Source organism: Bos indicus x Bos taurus, chromosome 8 (genome assembly GCF_003369695.1).
Source record: "Bos indicus x Bos taurus breed Angus x Brahman F1 hybrid chromosome 8, Bos_hybrid_MaternalHap_v2.0, whole genome shotgun sequence".
Classification (NCBI taxonomy): domain Eukaryota; kingdom Metazoa; phylum Chordata; class Mammalia; order Artiodactyla; family Bovidae; genus Bos; species Bos indicus x Bos taurus.
Window position 1 is genome coordinate 91,389,905 of NC_040083.1, and position 20,257 is coordinate 91,410,161.

The following is a 20,257-nucleotide window of genomic DNA, read 5'->3' on the forward strand; positions in this document are numbered from 1 at the left end:
CTTGGGTGGGTTCATGATTTTTCCAAGGCAGGTAGATGGTACAGGCAGGCTTCAAATATGGTCTGTCTGATTTCAAATCCAGTCCTACTTTCTTCACACTAATAGCCCAGACTGTACGAGGTTTGAGGAAAAAGAGATGGCAAGGAAAGTGCTAACAAGCATGCTTCCTTCTTCTGACCTTTTCGAGAGAAAGCTAACCCTCTCCCCACCTCAAAACAGCAGGTGGAGACCCAAGGATTGAGTGAAAGAAAATACAGCAGGCAGAGGGCCTTCACAGAGGAGACCAAGCTCAACCAATAAGCTGAATATGGATGTCATTGAATTACATTGTACCTTTAGGTTCTGTGAGGGTGACATCCTGAAATTCTGTCCTAGGTTCTTCAAGACAAACATGGTCATCAGTGCCCAAGGATATGCTCTGCTGTTTAAATGCACACAGGTGAGCATCCCTGCAAAGCAGCTTGTTACTGAACAGACCAGAATAGGCCTTACTTCAGACCACCGTCTGGAGAAAGAAGTGCTCCCTGTGTGTCCTTAACATTCCCCGAGGCTGGAGGTGGCCCCCCTAACTCTACACCCACATGGATGTTATCAGAATCTTCCTTTATTTCTGTCTCTGAAGTTCCAATTAAGGGTACACTTCTCTTCCATTCTCATTCCTACCCCTCATCCCCTTCAAATTCAGCTGACCTGGAAAGCCAGCCCAGGGTTGTCTTAATAACCATAACTTGATCCTGACATCAGCCTCTTATCCAGTTGCTTCCAGCTTACTACATCCAGAGTTTCCCAAATGCCTCTCCCCTGAATTTGTTCCATTAAAAAACCATGGTTGAAAAATGATGTGGTATATTTTGCATGGATCATCTGAACAGTTCATGGCTTTTCTGATTTTTTGTTTTTCAAAACCTGTCTTCTTTTTTGTCCATATTTAATTTGGTTTTGTTTGAAATTTCTGATAAATCCATATAGCCCTGGAATGGTTATGATGAAATCTCATCATCCTTAAGGATGTAAGTTACTTTGTGGTTATCATATTTGGGTATAGGCTCACTATTTTACATGCATTGTCTGCCTTAATTTTCATGACAATCCTATGAAATAGACATTTTCACCCCAATTTGCAAAAGCTGAGGCTAGGAATGGACAAGTAACATTTCATATCACTTAGATGGTAGTGTTCAAACCTAGAACTGTCTCCAAAGCCCATGCTTTCAACCATTATGCTTTATGGTAAATATATTAAGCATTCTCATCTCAGGATGACATAAAGAAAGACCATGATCACTATATCAAAGCTGGGAGGGTGCTTGCAGATGATTATATCCAAATACCTCATTGTACTGATGGCTAGAAGCAGGTAGGATGGGAGAAGGTATAAAACAGGTGGTTGGTTGTCTACTTAGCATCCATTCTCCTGAATCATTCTTCCTAAGGGAACCCTGCTTTCATTTAGGTCTTCTCTATGGGACTATGTATTGCCAGGGAAGCTGCCCCCTTACTAGTCTTAGGGGATGAGTCATGGCTGGCTAATCTATCATGGTAATCTCATTCTCCTTACCATTGATTGGCTTAAAGATGGACAGATGACACAATTTTTGGCCAATGAATGTGAAGAAATCTACTGGAGAGTTTCTGGGAAGGTTTTCCCACTTCTAGAAAGAGCTGTAGGAAGATATCTAAAGATATCTATGAACCCCAGGAAATTCTCCTGATGGAAGGAGAGGAAGTATTAATACTTCTATTTACTACACCAAGTTTTTTTCCTAGGTCTTTCCATAAATGCTCTGTTATTCTCAGAACAAAATGACAAGTTATGTTTTATCAACTTCCCTGGTGGCTCAGATGGTAAAGTGTTTGCCTACAATGCGGGGGACCCATGTTCAATCCCTGAGTCAGGAAGATCTCCTGGAGAAGGAAATGGCTACCCACTGCAGTATTCTTGCCTGGAAAATCCCATGGACAGAGGAACCTGGTAGGCTACAGCTCACGGGATCGCAAGAGTCAGACATGACATAGGGACTTCACTTTCCCTTCACTTTCATATCCATTCATGAATGAAGAAACTCAGACCTAGGAATAGTTCAGTCAGTCAGTGATTAATTGGTAGAGCCAGTATGCAAGTCCTAAAGTGTATGGCTTCAAATCTATTATGTTTTGTGTTAGATATTTCACACTAGAATTAGATTTATGTTAGTGCTTATGAGTCTATGTATGTTTCCCTCTATGTGTCCAGATGGAGTTAGGTTCTGAGTCTGAAGAGCCCTGTACCCTGAGAGGCTTGTCCTGGGAGCCAGACTGACCATCCAGTTGATGTCTTGGTCTCATGGTCCTCTGAAATGGCACAACCTAGAGATGTGCTTGTGATCAGAGAGGTGCAAATCATTCCATATTGCTGGCTTTGGGGACATGATGGGGAGGCTCCCTTCATCTTATCTAATGTTTTGCTGTCAGCTTTGATCACTTGGAGATTTTGGCTTGAATTAACCCTGGTCACAACAAATGGTAGGAAATGCTGGGAGAGATTGGGGCAGAAGGAGTAGGGGATGACAGAGGATGAGATGGCTGGATGGCATCACTGACTCAATGGACGTGCGTTTGAGTGAACTCCAGGAGTTGGTGATGGACAGGGAGGCCTGGCGTGCTGCGATTCATGGGGTTGCAAAGAGTCAGACACGACTGAGCGACTGAACTGAACTGAACTGAAAGTGAAAATATCTCCAAATAAATATAAAAATTCTTGCCTTACAGGGTTGTAGTTAGAACCAATCAGTTAATGTCCCAAATACAGTTTTTGTCACATGGTAAGAAACAGAGCATGCTAGTTTTCTAATCCCTTAGTTTCCTGCTTCCTTCCTTTAAATCTTTACTCAGTGACTGTCTTCTCAATAAGCTATGAGATTATAAACAGAGATAGAAGAGGGCAGCAGAGGATGAGATAGATAGCATCACTGACTCAATGGACATGAATTTGAACAAACTCCAGGAGATAATAAAGACAGAGAAGCCTAGTGTGCTGCAGTCCATGGGGTCACAAAGAGTCAGACACAACTTAGTGGCTGAACAACAACAATGATTCAGATTGCATCAGGGATTGTGGGAAGGCTCTGAAGAAGGGGGATTTCAGCTGAGAGTTTATAATGAGAAGGCACTAGCGGGGTTAATGTTGGGAGGGTAGGGGGAGGAATAGTAATTAGGAAGAAGGATGCAACAGCATGTGCCAAGACCTTAAGGAAGAAAAGTGGATTTAGGACAGAAGATCAGGGTTCTGTTTTGACAAATTAAATGTGAGATGCGTGTAAGATATTCAAGTGGAGGTGTCGAACAAGAAGGTAGATACATGGTTCTAGAGCTGAGAAGAAGAGTCATTGTTGAAATACAAATTCGACAGTTGTTAGTGAAGAGAGGCTCTTGGGAGTCATTATTATCAGCTTTAGATTTTTTTTAAATGTCAGGCTGACCTTGTACTGTTTTATTTGCCTTCTCTTTTAAATACTGGAGTCTGGCTCTTATTACACCTTTTAGTCTCCTATCTTAATTATCCAATCTCTGACTCACTTTGCAGTTTTCTTTTCTAATTATATCATAAAGGCAGAGTGTTATGATAGAAAGATGTATTTTCTTTTCTTTTCTTTTTTTTTTTTTTTAGAAAGATGTATTTTCTGGTTATTTGTGTGCCTTGGGCAAATCACTTAGGATCTCTGGATATTAGCTTCCTATACATAAAATAAATGAGTTGATTGTTTTCAGTTGAAAAATATCTAAGATTATTTAAGAATTACCTGGTTATGTCTGTTTCTCTAAGCAGGATCCATCACTGGACCCCTGGGATATTAGATCTTGAGGATATTTTGCAATCCACATCATGACCAGCAATTAACTGTTAAACCAAACACTGTTAATGTCAGTCTCAGATACTATTACTGTAATGCAGAATAGCATTTCTTCTGCATTTGTGGATATAATATGTAGGGAAAAGATAGAAATTCAGACATTTACTCATCAAAGTAGCATCACAGTTAAATCCAAGACAAACTTGTTTTACTGAAAATTCCTATTGGATAGTCATTCTTCAAGTGAAATTAGGAGTAATCTAAATATCATGGTCCCTGGAGAAGGAAATGACAGCCCACCTAGTACTCTTGCCTGGAAAATCCCATGGACGCAGGAACCTGGTGGGCTATGGTCCATAGAGTTGCAAAGAGTTGTACACGACTTAGCGACTAAACAGCAGCTGCAAATATCATGGTGAATCCTAGAAGATGTAATAGCCTAGATTATTGGCCACTGACACATATGACAGCATTTTCTAATATTCTTCAAGGTAAAGCTATACAAAGCATCAACATTATCAGCAGTTTCCCCCTTACCTCAGTGACAGCAAAACTTCTCTTGCCGCAGGGAACCACCTTATACCACTTGTCATGCAGCACGTCCATAAACCCATGTGATTTGTATTGACTGATTAGCTCGGATATATTGGAGGTAAAAGGAGAGTTGGGAGGGAGACCAATGCCATACCCTAGAAGAAAATACAATCTCAGATGAGTGTTTCGCTTAAGAATTTCCTGAGTTGTTGCCACCACATCTGATATTGCTGTCAGACCTGGTAACAAGGACATAGTAAGCTTTCACCATCTTTCCCTCAAAAGACTCAGAAATGTCCTAGGTATGATTACCTTGGATCTGCTACTTCTCTGAGTGAAAGAGGTGAGTCCAGAAAGGAGAGAAATGATTTGTGTACTGTGTAGTAGGGGCACATTGTATTCCAAGGCTTTCTGCCCTTCCCTTCAAGATATTTTTCAGAAGCCATCTTTCAGGTCTTTACTAGGGCTAGGATTCCCTATCTACTTCTCCCAGAAACCCTCATCTGGACCTTAAAAACACAAAATTAGTTAAATTACAGTCTCTGGCCTATGAAATACTCTCATCATTGGTCATGCATAACCCTCTTTTACTTTTATATTTAATAATAGAATGAGGCCTTGTGAATGTACAGTTTAGCATAAGTACTAAAACATCAACAAAAACTTGTCAAAAAAAAAAGGACTCTGGTAAAACCAAGTGTTGAAGCAAATGTAGATCAGTAAGATCACTTATTCATTGCTTGTGGGGATGCAAATTGATATACCCACCTTGGAAAACTGTTTGCTATTACTTTATATAGCTGAAGATTTATATGCTCTAAGACAAACAACTTTAAGTACATTCCTAAAGAACTCCTCCACAACTAGACCAGGAGATATGGTTAAGGATGTTCTTGGAGGCATTTTTTATAAGAGCAAAAATTGGAAACAACCTAAATGTTAACAAGCGAATGGGTAAATAAATGTGAAATATTTATACAATGGAATGTTATATAGTGTGAAACATACGAATGATATGGAATAATATGGATGACTCAGCAACACTAAGTAAAAAGATCAGTCTCAGAAGATTGCAGCATGAATCCATTGTGTAAACGTAAAAACATTAAAAACAAATCAGTATATTTTTAGGAATTCATATATATGTGATAGAAGTAATATTCAGAAAAAATCAAGAAAATGATAAACCAAATCTCTGGGACAACAGTTATTCAAGGCAAGAGAGGCAGGGGAAAGGATGAAGGAGGAGCTTGAAGAAGGTGTAATTTGTTGTCAGAGTTTTAATTAATTAGCTTTGACTCTGTATCTTCACTTGGTCTAGGGCTTTACTTGGTTTCCAAACTGTTACTTCACCATTAATCTCTTTGACAAGCCATGTGGAAGAGCTAATTACCTACATTTTGTCTTTAACTATTGGATTGTATAGTTGAAAAAAGATGTATTGCTGTCAAGATGATTGAGGAAGACAAACTGAAAATATAGCTAGCTCTTTTTTTCACATGCACATACAAAAGGCTATCAAGAATATAGAGATGTACAGCAGAAACTAACACATTGTAAAGCAGTGATACTCCAATAAAAATTAGTAAAATAATTTAAAAATGAAGGCAAAGAAACCAAGAAACAAAAAACATATGCACATAACTTTATATAAATAGATAGATAGCAAGGACCTACTGTTTAGCATAGGGAACTCTACTCAATAATCTGTAATAACCTAGATGGGAAAAGAATCTGAAAAATAATAGATATATTTATTCATATAACTAAATCACTTTGCTATATACTTAAAATTAATACAACATTGTAAATCAACTATAATATAAAATAAAAATTTTTAAATGTTAAAAACATCCAAAGATACTTCATGGAAACAAATGCTTCCTATCATGTTTCCATCTTACAATTTATTTCCAAAGACATTAGTTTTTATTCTTTTTTAAAATTGTAGATACACAAGCCCTTTTTAAAAAGTTGATTTATTTTTCATTGAAGGATAATTGCTTTACAGAATTTTGTTATTTTCTGTCAAAACTCAACATGAATTAGCCATGCTGCTGCTGCTAAGTCACTTCAGTAATGTCCGACTCTGTGTAACCCCATAGACAGCAGCCCACCAGCCTCCCCCTTCCCTGGGATTCTCCAGGCAAGAACACTGGAGTGGGTTGCCATTTCCTTCTCCAATGCATGAAAGTGAAGTCCCTCAGTCGTGTCCGACTCTTAGCGACCCCATGGACTGCAGCCTACCAGGCTCTCCATCCATGGGATTTTCCAGGCAAGAGTACTGGAGTGGGATGCCATTGCCTTCTCCGAATTAGCCATAGGTATACATATATCCCCTCCCTTTTGAAACTCCCTCCCATATCCCTCCCCATCCCACCCCTCCATGCTGATACAGAGCCCCTGTTTGAGTTTCCTGAGCCATACAACAAATTCCTGTTGGCTATCTATTTTACATATGGTAATGTAAGCTCCCATGTTACTCTTTCCATATATCTCACTCTCTCCTCCCCTCTCCCTATGTCCATAAGTCTATTCTCTATGTCTCTCCATTGTTGCCCTGTAAATAAATTCTTTAGTACCATTTTTCTAGATTCTGTATTTATGTGTTAGAATAAAAATATTTATCTTTCTCTTTCTGACTTATTCCACTCTCTATAATAGGTTCTAGGTTCATCCACCTCATCAGAACTGACTCAAATGCATTTCTTTTTTATGGCTGAGTAATATTCCATTGTGTATATGTACCACAACTTCTTTATTCATTCATCTGTCCTTGGACATCTAGGCTGCTTCCATATTCTAGCTATTGTAAATAGTGCTGAAATGAACAAAGAGATACTTGTGTCTCTTTCAATTTTGGTGTCCTCAGGGTATATGCCTAGGAGTGGGATTGCTGGGTCATATGGTGGTTTTGAGGAATCTCCTCATTGTGTTAGTTTTTTTGGGAATCTCCATACCGTCTTCCATAGTGGCTGGATCAGTTTACATTCCCAGCAACAGTGCAAAAGCTTTCCCTTTTCTTCACACCCTCTCCAGCATTTATTGTTTGTAGACTTTTTGATGAGGGCCATTCCAACTGGTGTGAGGTGATATCTCATTGTAGTTTTGATTTGCATTTCTCTAATAATGAGCGATGTTGAACATCTTTTCATGTGTTTGTTAGCCAATTGTATGTCTTCTTTGGAGAAATGTCTGTTTAGCTCTTTTCCCTACTTTTTGACTGGGTGGTTTGTTTTTCTGGTATTGAGTTGTATAAGCTGCTTGTATATTTTGGAAATTAATCCTTTGTCAGTTGTTTCATTTGATATTATTTTCCCCCATTCTGAGGGTTGTCTTTTCACCTTGCTTGTAGTTTCCTTTGCTGTGAAAAAACTTTTAAATTTTATCAGGTCCCACTTGTTTACTTTTGTTTTTATTTCCATTATTCTAGGATGAGAATCATAGAGGATCTTGCTTTGATTTATGTCATCGAGTGTTCTGCCTATGTTTTTCTCTAAGAGTTTTATAGGTTCTGGTCTTACATTTAGGTCTTTAATCCATTTTGAGTTTATCTTTGAGTATGGTGTTAGGAAGTGTTCTAATTTCATTCTTTTACATGTATCTGTCCAGTTTTCCCAGCACCATTTATGGAAGAGGCTGTCTTTGCCCCATTGTATATTCTTGCCTCCTTTGTCAAAATTAAGGTACCCATAGGTGCATGGGTTTATTTCTGGGCTTTCTATCTTGTTCCATTGGTCTATATTTCTGTTTTTGTGCTAGTACCATACTGTCTTAATGACTGTAGCTTTGTAGTATAATCTGAAATCAGGAAGGTTGATTCCTCCAGCTCCATTCTTCTTTCTCAAGACTGTCTTGGCTATTTGAGGTCTTTTGTGTTTATATATGAATTGTGAAATTTTTTGTTCTAGTTCTGTGAAAAATGCCTTCGTAATTTGATAGGGATCGCATTAAATCTGCAGATTGCCTTTGGTACTACAGTCATTTTCACAATATTGATTCTTCCTACTCAGGAACATGGAACATCTCTTTATCTGTTTATGTCATCTTTGATTTCTTTAATCAGTGTCTTATAATTTTCTGTGTACAGTTCTTTTGTCTCCTTAGGTAAGTTTATTCCTAGATATTTAATTATTTTTGTTTCAATGGTGAATGGGATTGATTCCTTAATTTCTCTTTCTGATAATTCATTGTTAGTACATAGAAATGCAAGTGATTTTTGTGTATTGATTTTGTATCCTGCAACTTTGCTAAATTCACTGATTAGCTCTAGTAATTTTCTGAGAGTATCCTTAGGGTTTTCTATGAATACCAGACCACCTGATCTGCCTCTTGAGAAACCTGTATGCAGGTCAGGAAGCAACAGTTAGAACTGGACATGGAACAACAAACTGGTTCCAAATAGGAAAAGGAGTACATCAAGGCTGTATATTGTTACCCTGCTTACTTAACTTATATGCAGAATACATCATGAGAAATGCTGGGCTGGAAGAAACACAAGCTGGAATCAAGATTGCCAGGAGAAATATCAATAATCTCAGATAAGCAGATGATACCACCCTTATGGCAGAAAGGGAAGAAGAACTAAAGAGCCTCTTGATGAAAGTGAAAGAGGAGAGTGAAAAAGTTGGCTTAAAACTCAACATTCAGAAAATGAAGATCATGACATCTGGTCCCATCACTTCATGGCAAATAGATGGGGAAACAGTGGCTGACTTTATTTTTTTTTGGGGGGGGTGGGGGGCTTCAAAATCACTGCAAATGGTGATTGCAGCCATGAAAATTAAAAGACGCTTACTCCTTGGAAGGAAAGTTATGACCAACCTAGACAGCATATTATAAAGCAGAAATATTACTTTGCCAGCAAAGGTCCGTCTAGTCAAAGCTATGGTTTTTCCAGTGGTCATGTATGGATGTGAGAGTTGGACTGTGAAGAAAGCTGAGCACTGAAGAATTGATGCTTTTGAACTGTGGTGTTGCAGAAGACTCTTGAGAGTCCCTTGGACTGCAAGGAGATCCAACCAGTCCATTCTAAAGGAGATCAGTCCTAGGTGTTCATTGGAAGGACTGATGCTGAAGCTGAAACGCCAATATTTTGGCCACCTGATGAGGAGATCTGACTCATTTGAAAAGACCCTGATGCTAGGAAATATTTAGGGCAGGCGGAGAAGGGGATGACAGAGGGTGAAATGGTTGGATGGCATCACCGACTCAATGGACATGGGTTTGGGTAGACTCCGGCAGTTGGTGATGGACAGGGAGGCCTGGCATGCTGCAGTTCATGGGGTCGCAAAGAGTTGGACACGACTGAGCGACTGAACTGAACTGAACTGATGTTCAGTATTATGTCATCTGCAAACAGTGAGAGCTTTACTTCTTCTTTTCCAATCTGGATTCCTTTTATTTCTTTTTCTTCTCTGATTGATGAAGCTAGGACTTCCAGAACTATGTTGGATAATAGTGTTGAAAGCGGACAACCTTGTCTTGTTCCTGATCTTAGGGGGAATGTTTTCAGTTTTTCACCATTGAGAATAATATTTTCTGTTCAGTTCAGTTCAGTCACTCAGTCGTGTCCAACTCTTTGCAACCCCATGAATTGCAGCACGCCAGGCCTCCCTGTCCATCACTAACTCCTGGAGTTCACTCAGACCCATGTCCATCGAGTCGGTGATGCCATCCAGCCATCTCATCCTCTGTTGTCCCCTTCTCCTCTTGCCCCTGATCCCTCCCAGCATCAGGGTCTTTTCCAATGAGTCAACTCTTTGCATGAGGTGGCCAAAGTATTGGAGTTTCAGCTTCATATATGGCCTTTACTATGTTGAGTTAGGTTACTTCTAGGCCCAGTTTTTGAAGAGTTTTAATAAATGGGTACTGAATTTTTTCAAAGGCTCTTTCTGCATCTATTGAGATGATCAAATGATTTTTATCTTTCAATTTGTTAATATGGTGTATCACATTGATTGATTTGTGTATATATTGAAGAATCCTTGCATTCCTAGAATAAGTCCTACTTGAGCATGGTGTATGAGCTTTTTGATGTGTTGCTGAATTCTGTTTGCTAAAAATTTTTGAGTATTTTTGCATGTATTGGCCTGTAGTTTCCTTTTTTGTGTTGTTTTGTCTGGTTTTGGTATCAGGGTAATGGTGGCCTCATAGAATGAATTTGGAAGTGTTCCTTCCTCTGCAAGTTTTTGAAAGAGTTTTAGAAGGATAGGCATTAGCTCTTCTCTAAACATTTGATCAGAGAAGGCAATGGTACCCCACTCCAGTACTCTTGCCTGGAAAATCCCATGGATGGAGGAGCCTGGTAGGCTGCAGTCCATGGGGTTGCGAAGAGTCGGACACGACTGAGTGACTTCACTTTCATGCATTGGAGAAGGAAATGGCAACCCACTCCAGTGTTCTTGCCTGGAGAATCCCAGGGAAGGGGGAGCCTGGTGGGCTGCTGTCTATGGGGTTGCACGGAATTGGACACGACTGAAGTGACTTAGCAGCAGCAAGCGTTTGATAGACTTCTCCCATGAAGCCATCTGGTCCTGGGCTTTTGTTTTTTTGGGGATTTTTGATCACAGCTTCCATTTTAGTGCTTGTAATTGGGTTTCTCATAATTTTTATTTCTTCCTGGTTCAGTCTTGGAAGATTGAACTTTTCTAAGAATCTCTCCATTTCTTCCAGGTTATCTATTTTATTGCCATATAGTTGTTCATAATATCTTTTATAATCCTTTGTATTTGTGCATTGTCTGTTGGAACCTTTCCTTTTTCATTTCTAATTTTGTTGATTTGATTCTTCTCTCTTATCTTCTTAATGAGTCTGGCTAACGGTTTGTCAATTTTATTAATCTTCTCAAAGAACCAGCTTCTAGTTTTATTAATCTTTACTATTGTTTCTTTTATTTCTTTTTCATTTATTTCTGCTCGGATCTTTATGATTTCTTTCCTTCTACTAATTTTTTTTTTTTATTTTGTTCCCATGGATGGAGGAGCCTGGTGGGCTGCAGTCCATGGGGTCGCTAAGAGTCAGACACGACTGAGCGACTTCTCTTTCTTTCTTTCTTTAGGTGTAAAGTTAGGTTGTCTATTCAATGTTTTTCTTGTTTCTTGAGGTAAGATTGTATTGCTATAAACTTCTCTCTTAGAACTGCTTTTGCTGCTTCCCAAAGGTTTTGAGTTGTGGTGTTTTCATTGTCATTTGTTTCTAGAAATTTTTTGATTTCTTCAGTAACCTGTTGGTTATTTAGAAACAGATTGCTTAATCTCCATGTGTTTGTGTTTCTTACAGTTTTTTTTTTTCTTGTAATTGATATCTAGTCTCATAGCATTGTGGTTGGAGAAGATGATGCTTGATACAATTTCAATTTTCTTAAATTTACTGAGGTTTCACTTGTGACCCAAGATGTGATCTATCCTGGAGAATGTTCCATGTGCACTTGAGAAGAAGGTATATTCTTCTGCTTTTGGATGGAATGTCTCGAAGTTATCAATGAGATCCATCTCATCTAGTGTATCATTTAAGACTTGATTTCCTTATTAATTTTGTATTTTGATGATCGTCCATTGGTGTGAGTGAGGTGTTTAAGTCTCCTACCATTATTGTGTTACTGTCAATTTCTGCTTTTATGTCTGTTAGTGTTTGTCTTATGTACTGAAGTGCTTCTATGTTGGCTGCATAGATATTTCCAATTGTATGTCTTCCTCTTGGATTGATCCCTTGATCATTATGTAGTGTCCTTCCTTATGTCTTGTAATTTTCCTAATTTTAAGGTCTATTTTGTCAGATATGAGGACTACTACTCCAGCTTTCTTTTGCTTCCCATTTGCATGGAATATATTTTTCCATCCTCTCACTTTCAGTCTGTATGTGTCTTGAGGCCTGAAGTGGGTTTCTTGTAGACAGCATATATATGGGTCTTGTTTTGTATCCATTCAGCCAGTCTGTGTCTTTTCGTTGGAGCATTTAATCCATTCACATTTAAAGTAATTATTGATATATATATGGCCTTCTCTCGTGGCTCAGACAGTAAAGCGTCTGACTACAATGCAGGAGACCCAGGTTCGATCCGTGGGTCGGGAAGATCCCCTGGAGAAGGAAATGGCAACCCACTCCAGTATTCTTGCCTGGAAAATCCCATGGACGGAGAAGCTTGGTTGGCTACTGTCCATGGGGTTGCAAAGAGTCGGACACGACTGAGCGACTTCACTATCACTATTGATATATATGTTCCTTTTGCCATTTTCTTAATTTTTGGGGTTGGTTTTGTAGATCTTTTTTCTTCTCTTGTATTTCTTGACTATATAAATCCCTTTAACATTTGCTGTAAAGCTGGTTTGATAGTACTGAATTCTCTTAACTTTTGCTTTTCTGAAAAGTTTTTTGTTTCTCCATCAAATTTGAATGAGATCCTTGCTGGTTACAGTAATCTTGGTTGTAGATTTTTCCCTTTCAGTACTTTAAATATATCCTGCCATTCCCTTCTGGCCTGCAGAGTTTCTGCTGAAAGATCAGCTGTTAAGCGTATGGGGTTTCCCTTGTATCTTACTTGTTGCTTTTCCCTTGCTGCTTCTAGTATTCTTTCATTGTGTTTAGTCTTTTTAGTTTGATTAGTATGTGTCTTGGAGTGCTTCTTTTTGTGTTTATCCTGTATGGGACTCTCTGTGCCTCTTGGACTTGATTGACCATTTCCTTTTCTATAATGGGGAAATTTGCAACTATAATCTCTTCAAAAATTTTCTCATACCCTTTTTTTTTCTCTTCTTCTTCTGGGACCCCTATAATTCGAATGTTGATGCTTTTGATATTGTCCCAGATGTCTCTGGGGCTGTCTTCAGTTCCTTTCATTCTTTTTACTTTATCTGCTCTTCAGAAGTTATTTCCACCATTTTATCTTCCAGCTCACTGATTCGTTCTGCTTCCAACTCACTGATTTGTTCTGCTTCCGATGTTCTGCAATTGATTCCTTCTAGAGTATTTTTAATTTCAGTAATTGTGTTGTTTGTCTCTGTATGTTTATTCTTTAATTCTTCTAAGTCTTTGTTAATTGATTCTTATATTTTCTCCATTTTGTTTTCAAGGTTTTTGATAATCTTTACTATCATTTTTATGAATTCCTTTTCATGTAGTTTGCCTATTTCCTCTTCATTTATTTGAACTTTGTGTTTCTAGTTTGTTTCTTCATTTGTGTAGTATTTCTCTGCCTTTTCATTATTTTTTTTATTTTACCTTATTGTGTTTGAGGTCTCCTTTTCCCAGGCTCCAAGGAAAGTTGAATTCTTTCCTTGAAGAAGGTTGAATTCTTTCTTCCTTTTGGTTTTTTCCCTCCTAAGGTTGGTCCAGTGTTTTGTGTAAGCTTCATCTACAGTGAGATTTGTGCTGAGTTTCTGTTTGTTTGTTTTTCCTCTGGTGGGCAAGCTGAGTGAGGTGGTAATCCTGTCTGATGATGATTGGCTTTGTATTTTTGTTTTGTTTGTTGTTTAGATGAGGAGTCCTGCACAGGGTGTTACTGGTGGTTGGGTGATGTTGGATCTTGTATTCAAGTGGTTTCCTTTGTGTGAGCTCTCACTATTTGATACTCCCTAGGGCAACCCACTCCAGTACGTTTGCCTGGAAAATCCCATGGACAGAGGAGCCTGGTGGGCTGCAGTCCATGGGGTCGTGAAGAGTTGGACATGACTGAGTGATTTCACTTTCACTTTTCACTTTCATGCATTGGAGGAGGAAATGACAACCCACTCCAGTGTTCTTGCCTGGAGAATCCCAGAGATGGCGGAGCCTGGTGGGCTGCTGTCTATGGGGCCGCACAGAGTCAGACACGATTGAAGTGACTTAGCAGCAGTAGCAGTAGCAGCAGGGTTAGTTCTCTGGTAGTCTAGGGTCTTGGAAGGCCACTCTAAAGGCTCAAGGCTTGATCTCTGTTGCTCCTGGTAACAGTGTTAGGCTTTTTAGGGACCACCTAGGAAGGCAGCAGTCAAACAGGGCTGGTCTTCCTGGGGTGAGGAGTCCACCTCCAGCTCAGGACAGGGCAGTGACTCAAGTCTCTGGGCACATTGTGTCATTTCACTCGGGAAACCTTTGGTGCAGCTTTTCTGGTCATGGCTCAGGTTTTGTGATCTTAGCACATGAGAGTCCAGGCGTAGGTGAATTTAGCTTCTCTTTCTGGGCTCTGGTCATGTAATTCACTGAAGGAAAGTCAAGGCCATGTGTTCACTAGTCTGTCTCCTCCTCTGATTACACAAGTCCTTTTTAAAAAAATATATGAGGCTTGACATTTGTGTATAACTAATAAAAGAGAAGAAATAAATGATACAGAAAAAATTTTGCATTTTAAAGAGCTGTATGTTTCTTCCCCTTGGTAATTTTGTTTGTTCCTTAACAATGGAGAGTCAAGGAAATGATGACAATGTCAAGAGCATGATTAGAATTTTCCATTCAAAGACCTATTTTGAGTGCCTATTTTGTGCCTAGTAGTTCTGGTTTGAAAGGCAAGACTGACAATAAAAGACTTTACCCAGGCAGTCTGTTCTTCAGCTGATGTTATCATTAAATACCATTTTTTTTTTTTTTAAAGTAATAGGTAACTATAAGGAAGTAACAAAGTTTCTTTAGAAATGTTTATTATAATGAATGCTATTGACAATTCAGTTGCACAGACATTCACTCAGTACCTATTTGCATGTCAGGCACAATACTAGTCATGTGTATAATAATATTCACTGACATTCACACATTTATTCATTCACTCATTCATCCATTCAATGAATATTTACTGAGTGAATAGGCACTGTGTTAAGTGGTTGGGATTTAGCAGTAAGTAAGGTAAATATAGTCCCTGCTGTCATGGCGTGTATCCTCTTAGGGAGGCAGATGCTAAACAATGTACTGCATAATGATTATTTCATTACAACTGAGACATCTAAGGTTGTACCAGATTGTGGGAGAAGGACAGAGACTTATACAAACAAGTAAGGACTTGAAACTATCTGGTGAGTGTGGTCAGAATAATTAGGCCAGGTTTGCTGAATAATTTGTATTTTTTCCTCCTGAGGCAATAACTTTTAACAACAACAACAACAACAATTTCTAATACTATAGAGGGCTTACTATTTGCCAAGTACTGCTCAGTAATGGACTTTTTACATGCCTTACTCCAGTTTATAGATCTTGTAATAGTCTAAGATTGCATACTAGATTGTGGCATACAGGTCAGTTAAATCCTTCTGGGGTTCTAATAATGAGAACCTGAACATACTGAGCCCTAATGTGTGCCAGATACCACCCATGCAGGATATGTATTACTTAGTTCAGGTCAGTCACTCAGTCGTGTCTGACTCTGCAACCCCATGGACTGCAGCAATCCAGGCTTCCTTGTCCATCACCAACTTCTGGAGCTTGCTTAAACTCATCTCCATTGAGTCGGTGATGCCATCCAACCATCTCATCCTCTGTCGTCCCCTTCTCCTCCTGCCCTCAATCTTTCCCAGCATCAGGGTCTTTTCCAATGAGTCAGTTCTTCACATCAGGTGGCCAAAGTATTGGAGTTTCAGCTTCAGCATCAGTCCTTCTAATGAATATTTAGGGCTGATTTCCTTTAAGATTGACTGGTTGGATCCTCTTGTAGTCCAAGGGACTCTTAAGAGTCTTCTGCAACACCACAGTTCAAAAGCATCAATTCTTTGGTGCTCAGCTTTCTTTATAGTCCAACTCACTTATCCATACATGACTACTGGAAAAACCATAGCTTTGACTAGATGGACCTTTGTTGGCAAAGTAATGTTTCTGCTTTTTAATATGCTGTCTAGGTTGGTCATAGCTTTTCTTCCAAGGAGTAGAGACTTAAAGACTGAGCAAATAAATGGCCTAATGTCACATAGATCACAGTTGGCAAAGCTAGCATTTGAAATTGGGTCTGCTTGAGTATAAAAACCAGTGCTTCCTCCAATGTATCCATTATAGCATGAGACCAAGGCAAAGGAATATTTGACATATTCCTCCCCTTCAAACAGCCCCTATCACTACAATCATATTGATATAAAATCCCCAAGCAAGGCAATACAGTAAAAACCTACAATCATATAACTGGTGATTTGTTTGTTCTTCTTCCTCTAGTTGTTTCAGATATAAGGTTAGATTGTTTACTTGAGATTTTTCGTGAGGTAAGAGTGTATTGCTATAAACTTTCATCTTAGGACTACTTTTGCTGTATCCCATAGGTTTTGGGCCATTGTGCTTTTGCTTTGTTTTCATTTTTTTTATTTCCTCTTTGATTTCTTCAGTGTGAACTGGTGGTTTGAATTCAGAAGATACAAATATACATGTTATTCATGGACAGATTTTGTCATAAACTTTTTGTAAATTGTGTAAATACAGCATAAGTACAGCTCCAACTGGTATGTGATTGTACATAAATGAGGAAATTAACTAGCAAGGATCCTTCCTGACTATATTGCTTCTCCTAAAAATCCTCTTAAAGTCAGTAATTCCAGTCCAAGTTAATGTAATCATTGCAGAATTGTTTTTGTTTTTCACTTGATAGCTATTTATTGGACACCTATTCATCACTTTCACAAATAGAGGTTGAATGCTATTCTGTCTCAGACACTCAGCCAAGTGCTATAGAGTTTGCAGTGTAGTGTAGTGTTGGTTGCTCAGTTGTGTCCAACTCTTTGAAACCCCATGGATGCAAAGAAAGTTTAAAAATTTTTTAACTTTAAGAAATCTTTAAGAAGAATCTTTATGAAAGTTTAAAAATCTAAAATTAATAGTTATGATATCAGATCAGATCAGATCAGTCGCTCAGTCGTGTCCGACTCTTTGTGGCCCCATGAATCGCAGCACGCCAGGCCTCCCTGTTCATCACCAACTCCCAGAGTTCACTGAGACTCATGTCCATCGAGTCAGTGATGCCATCAAGCCATGTCATCCTCTGTTGTCCCCTTCTCCTCCTGCCCCCAATCCCTCCCAGCATCAGAGTCTTTTCCAATGAGTCAACTCTTCCCATGAGGTGGCCAAAGTACTGGAGTTTCAGCTTTAGCATCATTCCTTCCAAAGAAATCCCAGGGCTGATTTCCTTCAGAATGGACTGGTTGGATCTCCTTGCAGTCCAAGGGACTCTCAAGAGTCTTCTCCAACACCACACTTCAAAAGCGTCAATTCTTCGGCACTCAGCCTTCTTCACAGTCCAACTCTCACATCCATACATGACCACAGGAAAAACCATAGCCTTGACTAGATGGACCTTTGTTGGCAAAGTAATGTCTCTGCTTTTCAATATGCTATCTAGGTTGGTCATAACTTTCCTTCCAAGGAGTAAGCGTCTTTTAATTTCATGGCTGCAATCACCATCTGTAGTGATTTTGGAGCCCAGAAAAATAAAGTCTGACACTGTTTCCATTGTTTCCCCATTTATTTCCCATGAAGTGATGGGACCAGATTTGCATATTTTAAGAATAGAGTTTTGGCATTACAACAGAAGTATAAAAATTACCTTAAGGGAAAATGTTATGTTGAAATTGCAGATACATTTAGAAAAAATTGCTACATAGGAAATAATATTAAAGCACTCTACTTTATCATGTTAAGGTTAATATGTAATTGACTGCTAAAAATAGATTACATTCTTTAAAAATTTCCATTTAATACATATATTAAATATTAATATTTTAATTATTATTGGCATTAATAACAATTATTATTAGCTAACTAAAACAACTATGCATATGGAATATGGGGAAAAACAGGAAAAATAGTTATGTGGCAATTAGAAGAGGTATGTGTTAAAAGACATAAAAATCAATTTTATTCAGAAACATAAAATAGTAAAACCTTGAAGATTTTATTTCTGTCCTCTTTGTCAGCTATTTTTCAAATTTGATTGTGTTCATTGGTCAATGAATTCTTATCTTTAAGTTGCTGACTCAACTTAGCAGCCTGATTTGCTTTCATTATCATTAGAAATTTGGCTTTGCAATGAAGATGAGGCTGACTATTTTGTGGTTGATGGATGAAGCAAAATGGAATCCTTCAACCCTAGAGATGAAGGCTTCAGGCACCCTGGAAATAGGATACAGCTTAATAGCCCAAAAGAACAATTTTCAGAATAGAATTCTGATATTTACCCGTGGATAAACCAGCTTTACTAAGCAAAGAGTGGTAGAAATATATTTTGGCTAGCAAGTGTATAGTTAGAAATTCATAGACTACAAAAACCTTCCTGAAATGTGGCTGGAAAATAGATATTTTGAAAATAAGATCTTAGTGTTAAAAACACCTCTGGAAGAAAGATCAATTCAGTTTTACAGTCTGTCCTAGGAATACAATAATTAGCTACTCCAGGGCAATGGTTAAGCATATTTTGGAATAGTTTTAAACTTAAAGGAGACTTTAAAAATGGGTTTCCCTTATCCTCAGCACATCAAAGTGGAGATAGAGTGTGTGGAAGAAGCTGAGATATATGAAGGCTATCTATCTCGGGATAATTTTATAGTAAATTGGTCTCAATCTTTTAATTCAATATACTGAATAATAGCCTGGTGGCTCAGATGGAAAAGAATCTATCTGCAATACAGGAGAACCGGGCTTGATCCCTGAGTCAGGAAAATCCTTTGGAGAAGGAAATTGCAACCCACTCTAGTATTCTTGCCTTGAAAATTCTATGGACGAGAAGGCTGGTGGGCTACAGTCCAAGGGGTCACAAGGAGCCGGACACTATGAGCCATTAACACTCTCACTGTCACTTTTACTATGCGCTTGAACATGCTTTACATGTATTATTTTACTTAATCATCACAGCAACTCTGTCCTAGATGTGCTATTCACACACCCATTATGCAGATGAGGAAGCTGAAGAACAGATTGTGACTTGCCCAACTAACAGTTATTTGGGAACAGCAACTCTATTCTAACCTAAGCACTCAAGACTCCAGAGCTAGTGCTTCAAGCGCTGTACTAAATAATTAGTGGAAAGCAAGTGAAAGAACAAACTCAAAAACAGGCAAAGGTCTTTGGCAGAAAGGTCACAAATCATTACTGTGCAGTTCCATTACTCTTTCTTCTCATTTGACCTTTACTGTCGGTTTACTCCAATGCATAAATTTGGGACATGTATTCAATTATCTCAATACTTTCTTTTTTCAGAGCACACAATATATCTTTGTGTCCCTGGTATATAGTTTTTAATAAGGCCAGAGACTTTCCACATGTTCTTGAATTTTTAATAATTTTGGTTTGCTGCACTGAAGACTCATGGAATGGTTTCAAAGTCAATGTGGACTGTTGTCTCTCATTTGCTGCCCATTGACCTTTTTTTATTTAAAAAAATTTTTATTATTATTATTATTTTTTTACTTTACAATATTGTATTGGTTTGCCAGACTCATCAAGAAACAGAGGGAGAAAAATCAAATCAATAAAATTAGAAATGAAAATGGAGAGATCACAGCAGACAACACACAAATACAAAGGATCATAAGAGACTACTATCAGCAATTATATGCCATTGACCTTTAGGTGTTAAATAAATGCAGAATGGTGAAGTTGGGAAGGGTATTTAGTAGTCACACTGAGTTGATATAATGTCATTACTACAGAGAGTGATGGCATCACTGACTCAATGGGCATGAGTTTGTGTAAACTCTGGGAGTTGGTGATGGACAGGGAGGCCTGGCATGCTGCAGTCTGTGGGGTCACAAAGAGTCGGACATGACTGAGCGACTGAACTGAACAGAGAGTGAATGTACCTTCAACATGAAGGAATCAATGGATTCCATTTTCCCTCCTAAGTTCCAAAAATTATTTAAACACTTTGGAAGGTATATGCAGACTTTTCAGGGTACTTTTGATTACCTTCATAAGGAAGTGATTAGGTATTTAGTCAAATACAACCTAGTGAGTTATATAAT

General features: G+C 38.5%; 1 protein-coding gene across 1 annotated transcript in view; it reads right to left on the bottom strand.

The window, feature by feature from the left end:
* Positions 1 to 20,257, bottom strand: part of GRIN3A (glutamate ionotropic receptor NMDA type subunit 3A) — a 205,096-nt gene that overhangs the window by 43,893 nt on the left and 140,946 nt on the right. The window contains exon 6 of the mRNA XM_027550425.1: positions 4,368 to 4,519. Coding sequence (XP_027406226.1) covers positions 4,368 to 4,519 — 152 coding nt within the window. The remainder of the gene's footprint in view (positions 1 to 4,367; positions 4,520 to 20,257) is intronic.